The sequence below is a fragment of the Sinocyclocheilus grahami genome, unplaced genomic scaffold, assembly GCF_001515645.1.
Source record: "Sinocyclocheilus grahami isolate Dianchi unplaced genomic scaffold, SAMN03320097.WGS_v1.1 scaffold225.1, whole genome shotgun sequence".
Taxonomy (NCBI): domain Eukaryota; kingdom Metazoa; phylum Chordata; class Actinopteri; order Cypriniformes; family Cyprinidae; genus Sinocyclocheilus; species Sinocyclocheilus grahami.
In genome coordinates, this window is record NW_015505404.1 from 1,706,736 (window position 1) to 1,717,335 (window position 10,600).

The 10,600-nt window shown below is 36.9% G+C and overlaps 1 protein-coding gene across 1 annotated transcript; it reads right to left on the reverse strand.

Moving 5' to 3' along the window:
- Positions 1-371: 371 nt before the first annotated feature.
- On the reverse strand, positions 372-5,230 carry LOC107596996 (SKI family transcriptional corepressor 1 homolog-B-like). Its single transcript, XM_016287879.1, has 8 exons — positions 4,496-5,230; positions 3,784-4,182; positions 2,981-3,068; positions 2,787-2,897; positions 2,633-2,707; positions 2,344-2,418; positions 1,373-1,447; positions 372-669 (listed from the first exon to the last, which is right to left on the reverse strand). The coding sequence occupies exons 1-8, from the start codon at positions 5,228-5,230 to the stop codon at positions 572-574; spliced, it is 1,656 nt and encodes a 551-aa protein (XP_016143365.1). The 3' UTR covers positions 372-571.
- Between the last annotated feature and the right edge of the window lie 5,370 nt (positions 5,231-10,600).

A 10,600-nucleotide genomic window follows, 5' to 3' on the forward strand; every position in this document is an offset into this window, starting at 1 on the left:
TAGTTCATTGTTATGGAAATTGATGAAATGAAGACCAACTCTCAAACAGGATCATTTAATCCACATTTCAGTAGTTAGGGCTGCCAATTTAAAGTGCTTTACATCAATATTATACAAATATGCAGATGAGAGTAAACAACCAACATGGACATGGAATAAATAAAATATACAAAAACATTCATTAGTGTTGCATCTAATTTAACAAAATGTCCTAACCTATCACTATCAAAAAGGGTATCACAGGATACATAACAAATATATGCATTGCACATAGCCACTTAATACCAGTGATTTCTACAACTGATGATAATATTTTTAAGTGGGACGTCAATTTTTTTATAATGCAATTTTCTAGAACTTTATATAAATTATACAGTACATACAGTGACTCTGAAAACACTCTTTTGCAAATGAAAATGACTTCATTACAGTGTAAGAGCTAAAATACTACAGTACACACTTGCTTATTCCAGGTCTAAAGGTTGACAGTGTTTTGCAGAGGGAAAAAAGTAAAGTTTTATTTGACACAGCAGTACTTCTAAAGCACACTTATGTCTTCAATAGGTGTCCATCAAGGCGGTAGAAGAGGAGGTTTGAAGGTGCAGGTCCCAGCGCAGTGACGGGGAGTCAGCATCTTACACGAGAAATGGTGTAGTGCGTCGTGAGCTTCTGGGAAAAAAGTGAATGAATAATTTAAAACAAAAGCGGCACGTGATTGTCTGTGTTGGTATGTGTATAGAGAGAAACAGAGTGTGAGAAACAATGTGTTCTAGGACAATAACTGCTATCATAAACTGCGGTGTGGCTCAAGTCTGCTTCTAAAATAATATATAAACTGTCTACAAATGAACATCTAGCTGGCATGGGTTATCAAAATTATTCAAGGTCACACTTTTGAATACTGTGCCTTACAAGGATTTTTTTCAAGTCCTTCAGTTATCCTGAACGCTATTATTTGCTTGCCTTTGCTAGAATCAATTACCTTTTAACTTCTGCTGAATAGCATAACCTGTCTCTCTCTCGCTGCACAAAGTGTCTGCGCAGGAGAGACAAAGGATATCTCAGGTGTGGAAAACTAATTTTTCCCCTCATCCAAAATGGTTCAGTTTTGTGCATGGGATTTTTTAGGCATTCAAGTGTACGTGTTTCTGAAGTTGATAAAAACCATCAGATCCCTGTCTGCTTGTCCCTTACTGCAGCAATGCAAATGCATAAACCTAATGCTTAGTAGCATATAAAACAGTCATAAGGACTGAACAAACTCCAGAAAGGACCACAAAAAGTCCTAAAAGGGTGTGATCAGTTCTGATTAGTGTATTGTTGTTCTATTAAATAGAAAGGCAGAACTTGTCATGTGAAGTCAAACGCTTACCTCGAACAATCTGGAGTTGCTGCACCATTTCCTCTCTGTATGAGAGCTCTCTTTTCATTTGGTCTTGAAAACTGTCTAAGAAAAAAATGTGAAGTAAATTAAATATCAAAGCACATTTATGTTTATCACTATATAAGAAAAGAAACAATTATATAGTGCTTTGCAAAAATATTCAGACCCTAATTCATTATTTCGACTGCTTTTAAGTTTAAAGCACTGAAACTTAAAATTATTTATGTATATGTCTAAAAATGAACACAGACCATTTACAATACATTTTAAAATTGTGTACAGCCATGACATTTAAATGTTGTCGTTGTAAGAATCCGTTTTCATCAGCCTCTCCAATAATCGTTTTTCCTGTGTTTAAATCATTGTCATGCTAAACTTTATCACGTGTTTAAGTATTTTGTTTCTGTTGCAGTAGTTCACTATTTTCTGTAAAATTAATTCTCAATTTAAAAAAGATGAAAAACCATAACATTCAACCAAATGACTGCTAAATCTTTTCACTTATGAATGCTGGCAGATTTTTTTATGTGGTGCCCCTGTTATGCAAAACTCATCTAAATCTATTGAGCTCTGTTGATTGTTGGACTCTTTGTTGTATCTCCGTTAACACATGACAATATTTTTTTTTAATTGTAATTTTTAATGTAGCTATTAGTATTTCATTTTAAATGACCAACTATTAATCAGCATTTTACAGGCAGAGGCAATTAATAATGCATTTGTATCCATTTTCATAAAATTGATTATATTCAAACAGTATTTTTTATTGTTTTCCAAGTTTCAGTTCTTATAAATCAAAATATCTAAGTATTTAAATTTAGAATGACTTAAATTCAAGCTATTGTAAGTTTGTAACAACCTATAAATAAACATTAGAGAATTAGTTAAGGATCTGATATTTTTGTATATGTTTAGTAAAGCGTAAATAATACATTACTTTTTTTTTTAACATAACCTACCTTTTAGATTCTGGAATTCACGCTCCAACTTTTTTCTAAGCTCAACTTGTTCCACGAGTTGTTTCTGCAATTCCTCTGTTAAAATAAATAAAAGCAGCAGCTCATGCAAATGTTTTAAAATGACTTAGAATTGCAAAATGATTAATGGTTTTATTACCAAAATAAACAACATTGTTATGCTATTGCTAAAACCCCCATGGAAACCATAATTTCTTTAAAAAAAAAATCAATTTCAACTAATCATTTTCTTTTCAGCTCTTCTAAATGCAGCACATATTGTTTTGTTTACCTTTGGCCATGCTCTCTATGTTTTTCTCAATTAAGGAGACCCTGCTGCCAGTGTCCTTGCGCACTGATTCCTCGTCTGCACACACAACAAATACATATGAAGCAAATCAACAGACTAGTGTTGAATATTAGGAGGTCCAGTTAACGATACGCACCATCATTTGGTTCCTTCAGGCGCTCCTCATTGATGTTAGTTTGATCCTGATGATTTTTGGGCTCCATCTCTTCCACCGTAGATGAAGGTTCTTCTTCATGCACGTCTTTAACTATAAGCATATATATTTATGATAAGATAGACTTTGTTTTCTAAAAATTGAAGAAAGAAAAATCCACATGAAAACAGGCCTACCACTCGATTCGCGTTGGTAAGTGGTCGTTGAACCAAAATAAGATGTGCTCATTTGATGCACGTGCTCGTCTCGTTCACGTGAATAGACCTGTAAAATCGAGAAGACAATTATTCGCAATTATCCAATTTTGCATTTTGTATTTGAATGCGAGTGGAACGTCCGCTATTTCGATCTAATTACATTTTTTAAAGAACTAAGATTATGAAGAGCCATATCCACTTACAACAAATTTCCTGAATTAATCAGTAGCCTATAAATTTCAAATGCAGCGCGACAATTATCCCCATAATCTGGATGCATTCAGCTTACTTGCTCATTTGAAAACATTAACAATAATTAGCCGAATTATATAAATTAGATTAGAATAAGACACACTAAATAACATTTAAAATAAATCGAAAAGATTTACTTATAGTTGAATGGAAAAAGAAAAACATTAATATTATTATTATTATTATAAAAAAAAAAAGACATTTCCTTAATTCTACTTTTCTGACGGCTTTTATATAACGGGCAACTTTTTCAAGATATTTATATTTTAAAATAATAGAGAATAAATACAATGTTTAAAATCAATATAATGAATCATTTCATAAAAAAAATCAAGCCGTTTAATAGGCTACCTAACCCTGCTTTTTAAAATAATGAGAAAAGAATCTTAGCTATTAATACAAAATCGCAGGAATTACGCGTGGTTCTGTATTTAGTTACTCACTTCAAAGCGCGTCGTGTGTTTATTGCCGTGGCTCTCCAAATCAGACGACCGCGTTTCACTTGAATTCGTCGTGTGTAGATCACTCACGGTGAGCATTTGGCTATTGTCCTGGTCTTGATCTTTTCCCCCGTCACTTTGCGCTACGGTCAAACCGTGAGGACTCCGCCGGTCATCCACAGTCAGCGGCAAACACTCCTCGTCCTCGTGCACTTTATGCGACTCCACATCCACATCCGGATCGTCCACGCTGTCCACGTCCGGAGACACTGATCTATAACTAGAACTTTCACTCAAGAAATCTGGTGACATATAACCAGATCGAGGACCAGAATACGGACCCCTGTTTCCGTATAGCTTTGCGATGCTCTCAACATCTTTAACAACCGGCCTGAATGCAGATATGTAGCTTATTTTTCTTGGGGTGGCTGGTATTCCTTCTATAGACCTGCTCTCATCCCCAGATTTATCCTCCTCGTTTCTGGTGGACTGAGTGCTGGAACACCGTTGGAAAAAGAAAAACATTAATATTATTATTATTATTATAAAAAAAAAAGACATTTCCTTAATTCTACTTTTCTGACGGCTTTTATATAACGGGCAACTTTTTCAAGATATTTATATTTTAAAATAATAGAGAATAAATACAATGTTTAAAATCAATATAATGAATCATTTCATAAAAAAAATCAAGCCGTTTAATAGGCTACCTAACCCTGCTTTTTAAAATAATGAGAAAAGAATCTTAGCTATTAATACAAAATCGCAGGAATTACGCGTGGTTCTGTATTTAGTTACTCACTTCAAAGCGCGTCGTGTGTTTATTGCCGTGGCTCTCCAAATCAGACGACCGCGTTTCACTTGAATTCGTCGTGTGTAGATCACTCACGGTGAGCATTTGGCTATTGTCCTGGTCTTGATCTTTTCCCCCGTCACTTTGCGCTACGGTCAAACCGTGAGGACTCCGCCGGTCATCCACAGTCAGCGGCAAACACTCCTCGTCCTCGTGCACTTTATGCGACTCCACATCCACATCCGGATCGTCCACGCCCGGAGACACTGATCTATAACTAGAACTTTCACTCAAGAAATCTGGTGACATATAACCAGATCGAGGACCAGAATACGGACCCCTGTTTCCGTATAGCTTTGCGATGCTCTCAACATCTTTAACAACCGGCCTGAATGCAGATATGTAGCTTATTTTTCTTGGGGTGGCTGGTATTCCTTCTATAGACCTGCTCTCATCCCCAGATTTATCCTCCTCGTTTCTGGTGGACTGAGTGCTGGAACACCGTTCGTTATCAAGTAGACTGTCTTTAGGGGTGCTCGTGCTTCGGTCACTTTGCTCTGACACGTCTAGCTCAGTATGTCTAGTGCACAACACGTCAGGTGGAGGTTTAGGCTGGGCATGGTGGTATGTTGGCATGGCCAAGCTGCCTGTTGTAGGCCAAAACATCGGAAAGGAGGGATAGGCACTGTCCTTCGCGCTCGGCCAGAACACACCTGATAGGTTTGTTTTGTTTGGCTCTCCCATCACCACACCGTCATCCTTCTTCTGACACAATCCAAACGCCGGGAATCCGTATGGATGTGGAAAGAGCGGTGGTGGAATTTTCTGCTGGAACCGCGCCGATCTGATATAAAATGTCCACGAGCGCTTCCTTAGCGGTTTTCTCTCAGGCCTATTAGAGCGCGTGGACTTGCATCGTACTCGGCTCTCCCGCGACTAGTGTTGAGGTGCGCGCGGAGGATGACCACATGCTAGTGCGGACCTCAACGACACAGCCACTGAAGACATTCGACAGCGCTCAAGTGACAGCTAAACTAATGGCGAGGCACTCCCACTTAGCGCCAGCATATTTACATTAACTATTTGCCTTCGGGACCAATGGGGACGACAGTCAGTGCTGTCATTGAGGCCTGGAGACGTTTAAAGTTCACCACGTGATCTTTTAACACATGAAAGTGATTGCTTGTCTCTCAGTGTGTGCGGGGGCGTGCGTGGCATTTAGGAAGACTTTAGATTAGCCAGCCTAGTAGTAGTAAACTTAATGCTGTATGAAGGCTCCGAAAAGATTTGTTTAATGTGAAATACCACTTTTCGAGTTTGAACGTGGGAATTAGGCTGGTGCGTTCTGAGGAAAACGGGTATGTGTTGTTGAATGCTTTTAATAGCTACAATAAAATGTTTTCTCTATAGCATAACGGTGATTGTGTTTTGTTGCATGCTTTTTAAATCGAACCAAAACCTATTAAGTACAAATACCAACAACTTTAAAATAAAAAGAAATAAAAAGAAAGAATGCAAAATAAAATAAAAGAATCGGAGAAAGGAGGAGTCATCTGATTATGTGTCTTGAACCAAACCTAATGTTTACAAAACGAAGAGAAGAAATATAGGCCAAGTCGTTTAGGGAAACGTTTATAATGTTAAGTGTTTACAAGCCAGTCAATGACCACCGTCACACCAACAGCTCGTGCACGAATGCCAACGACTGACTGGACCACTGTGTCAAAACCTATATCAATTCACTGCACTTACCAAAGAATAAGAAAGTAGTTAAAACAGATCATTCATAATTATTTATAAGATGGATGTTTTAAAATTTTACAAAGGTGTTTGTATGTCTCGGCAACATTTCAATAAGCAAAAAAATATATTACAAGTTTGCCAGAGTGTGCTAAATGTATGTGTATCGCGAATAGAGTTCGACTTTTCGATTACCATAACATCGCTAATCGTGCATCGTAACGCTATATCGACAAAACATAAATAGGTTTCACAAAATATCACAAATTTACCAGACTAACATATATATTCAAACATATCCACATAATTATATATATAAAAAAAAAACATTTGCGCAAGATTATTTGAAAGGTTAACCACTGAATATGTACAAGAAAACTGGTGGAATTTTGCTGCAGAATATTCAATGAAAAGTGGGCCATTGTGCTGCTGTTAAAGCAGGTTGAGAAACTAATGAGTAAGATCAGTTTGAGAGATGGTATAAACCCTTTTCTTGGCTCCCATGTCCTTGGCCCCTGTATTATTGATATGAGTGCACACATAAGTTTTTATGCTGCTTTGTCTCCGTCCTCCAGCGTGCCTATAAGGGTCAGGGTAGGGTCACCTGATGAGGTAGTGAGGCTGCCCATTTGTGAGTGGCAGCTACGGTAATTTTACTTGTCAACTCAGAAAATTAAGTTCAAAACAAACAAGGCTTTTAAAACGAACATGTCACTCTTGGTTCCCTTGACACAGGGTCACTGTGCTTAGACTCCACTAGAAGATTTTAAATTGCAGAGACTAAACAAAACAAAAAAACCCAGCTAGGTTATTAGTATTTATTTTAGTTTACCAATTGGGTTGGTTAATCCTTGACATTGTCAAAACAGAAATACACAAAAACAAATGAAAATTGAAGTGGATTCATTCCTAAAATAAGGCAAATCACTGTCACACTATAATTCATATATGAACATTAAAGCAGACTAATTTTAACAGCATAAAAGATGATCAAAAACTTTTCGGACAGAAAACAGAATGAACATTATAAACAGTTTAAAAAGAAGCTGCAGAAAAGTCAGCCTCTGTTATTACACAATGACAGCAAGAAAAAGAGAAAGTTATTAAGAGATGAATCAGGAGGGTCATTATGTGGATCATGCTTACCTTTACAAGACTGAAGGAAAGAAAAACTCATTTAAGTGATCCTACATTAATCACAGCCTGCACATCAAACTGTGATAATCACCTGAACACTCCATTAAAATAAAACTGCCAGCCCTAGGGAAATCTCACCTTACTCTTTAATTGTTTTGAGGCTTTGATCGGCTTTTTAATCCTAGATTAATTTATGCATTTTTAAATAACTCTACATATGATTAATAAGCTTGAAAATTAAAAGGAGTCTAAAGCAATTATAACAAGTGGTTGGTCATCACCTCATTAGATGGTGTTGGGAGATGCAGTATGTGTGCGTGGCAGAGAAAAGCGTGTTTGTGTGTGTGCGTCTGAAATAGAGAGGCACGTAGATTTCATAAGACTGTCCGTACTCATACATTACAAACAGGAAGAATAGCTATGCAGCTGTTTATGTGCATTGCATAATGCATAACGGGGCTGTATGAGTTATGATATGACATGCACTCGATGAAAGGCACAAGCGGTGCTAAGTGGGGAAATAGGAGAGAGTAGATTGGCAGAATGAGAGTGGTAGCTAAAAGGGTCAGTATAATAATGGGGACTTTACAGATTTACATACTAATAGTTTTATTCCCATGAAAGTAAAACGCAGCTCAGAGCTCCCAGACTGCCGGCCACAGCCAATTTCAGTTCCACAGCACTGGCTCTATTATTTTGGGAATAATGTCTCTTTTTAACTAATTGTGGAGTAGCACAGCAGCTTCTTTAAGTGTAGATTTACACCAGCCCTTCAAAAGTCATATAGTCTGTCGAGGTCAAACAGGAGAGCAATGGAGCTTCGGTCATGTGTGTATGTGTTTATGTCATGCTTGAAAGAAACAGCAGCAGACAGGGATGTTAGGGAAATCTCTGGAGTGAGGTGGTGAGAGAGTATTGAAAGTAAAAGCAGAGGTTCCTTCAACCTGCTAATGTGTAAACAAGACATCAGTCCACTCCTAGTCTGATGCTCATCGCCCTCCTTAAAAACCTCCCTTGCACTTTGGCCCGTCAACTTCAACGGCTTTCAAACACACGTATATACACAAACACCATCTGCAAGCGCACGGTAGTAACTGATTATACATAATTATGTAATCAGACTCCAAATATTAAGTATTTGTAATTCGATGATATTACATTTGAAAATTGTATTAATTAAATGACATTATTCACACAATGGCAGCAAACTATTGTATTAATTAATGTATTCATTCTCTGATACTGATTAATGACATGCAAGTAAACAAATAAAATATTTCTATTTTATTTTATGTACAAGTACTTTTTTTAGTAGTCTGATTACATTACTTAAAAATATGTAATCTAATATATTACACTACTAACTACAATTTATCATCACATAGTTTGCTATCAATAAAAGACTACAATTTGTAAGTAATCTACCCAGCAATGCTGGTTTTACATCCGCTGTTTATCTATTTCTTTATAATTTTCTAGGTTTTTAATAAAAAAGTATTTGTTTTTGTAAAACTTTTTAAATGATAAACTTTTTTATAAAAACAAATACTTTTTGTTTTCCAGTGTTTTATTTTATTTTTTCTTTGTTTTCCTTTTTTCAATTCGATCTTTTTGACAGTTTTTAGTATTAGTTTTTTACAGAATTATTAAGTAATCTAAAAAGTAGTCTGATTACATTACTTAATATGTAACCCAATAGATTACATACTAACTACAACTTTCATCATGTAGTTTGTTATAAGTAACAGACAACAATTTGCAACTTGTCTACTGCAAATCATAGCACTTTGTCTTACATCACTTTATCTTACTGTGGGAGGTATGTGTGTCTGAAACAGACTTATATCATGTTGTAAAACGCATTTGCAGCATGCATTTATCTCGCCAAATTTGAACAGATTTTTGAATTTATACCACACATAAAAGTAAGGCATTATAGAGGTTATCTGCGACGTGCGTATGCGTGTCTGAGTCTGTTCACAACAGCCAAGAGCACAAGAACCCTTTTGTCACAAACGGAGCCTCATCTGTCACTGCGGAGACCTGCTCTCAGGAGAGAAGATGGGAACAAAGGTGCTAAAAGGCAGTGTGACAGTGAGGGCATCCTGAGGAAAGGGGAACCCTTTCACACACAACCACAGCTGTCAATCATTCTTCAATCACAAACACGCACGCAGCACGCTCTCGCCACACGCTAACATATAGAGTCCAGATTGACAAAGCTCCTTTATACTTAAAAGAAGCATTTTACAACAGCTACACTCTTAAAAATAGAGGATGGTTTGATGACAATGCTATAGAAGAACCATTTTGGGTTCTTCAAAGAACCTTTCACTGAATAGTTATTAAAGGGGTCATATGATGCGATTTCAATTTTTCCTTTCTCTTTGGAGTGTTACAAGCTCTTGGTGCATAAAGATCTGTAAAGTTGCAAAGACTAAAGTCTCAAATCCAAAGAGATATTCTTTATAAAAGTTCAGAGTCAGCCACACCTACATTCTCGCTGTAGTTTTGTTGACGATGCAGCCATGTCGTGAAGGTGCTGTGTGTTTCGCGAGTTTTGGGCAGTAGAGTAGCACTTGTTGTTTGTCATTTCTCTGATTACAAATGCAGACAGAGTTTTATGTTTACGTGGCGCGATGCAATGCCACACGTAAAAAGACAGTATAAGTCATAATAATCAGTAATTATGTCCCCACTGGATGCAACAAATGCCTCGTTTGTAATGGGTTTTAATGTTTTTGTCTCGTCGCTCCGGCCGGGACACGGCATCAACAGTATGTGAGGGGCGTAACATTTCCGTCTCACGCTTGAGGTATTCGGCCAATCACAACGCATTGGATAGCTGGCCAATCACAGCACACCTCGCTTTTTCAGACCGATGAGCTTTGTAAAAATCGATGCGTTTCTAAAAGGCGGGGCATAGAGGAGAAACAATAATGTACAGTATGTGGAAAATAATGTGTTTATTTACTTTAAACCGCATAAACACATTTCATTACACCAAATACTGTTCTTTTTATCAGCATCATATGACCCCTTTAAAAGAACCATTTTTTTCTTAGTGTGAAGAACTAGTAAAGAAGCTTTGTGCAATGGAAAGGTTCCATGGATATTATAGATCCTTTAAAGATTACCAATTATTTTTAACTGTTTAGAAAATATTTTGATTTGTTGCAAAGTAAAAGAGGTAAGAAATTACCGCTTGACCTCATTTCCACCGATTTTTGCAGGCCG

What these genes read in the sequence shown, in the direction of transcription:
- LOC107596996 (XM_016287879.1), bottom strand. Translation starts at nt 5,230, where the DNA reads ATGGGAGAGCCAAACAAAACAAACCTATCAGGTGTGTTCTGGCCGAGC. An exon ending in CATAGAGAGCATGGCCAAAG is followed by an intron (nt 2,419 to 2,632) that starts GTAAACAAAACA and finishes TTATTTTAACAG; the next exon opens with AGGAATTGCAGAAACAACTC. An exon ending in TGAATTCCAGAATCTAAAAG is followed by an intron (nt 1,448 to 2,343) that starts GTAGGTTATGTT and finishes TTTTTTTCTTAG; the next exon opens with ACAGTTTTCAAGACCAAATG.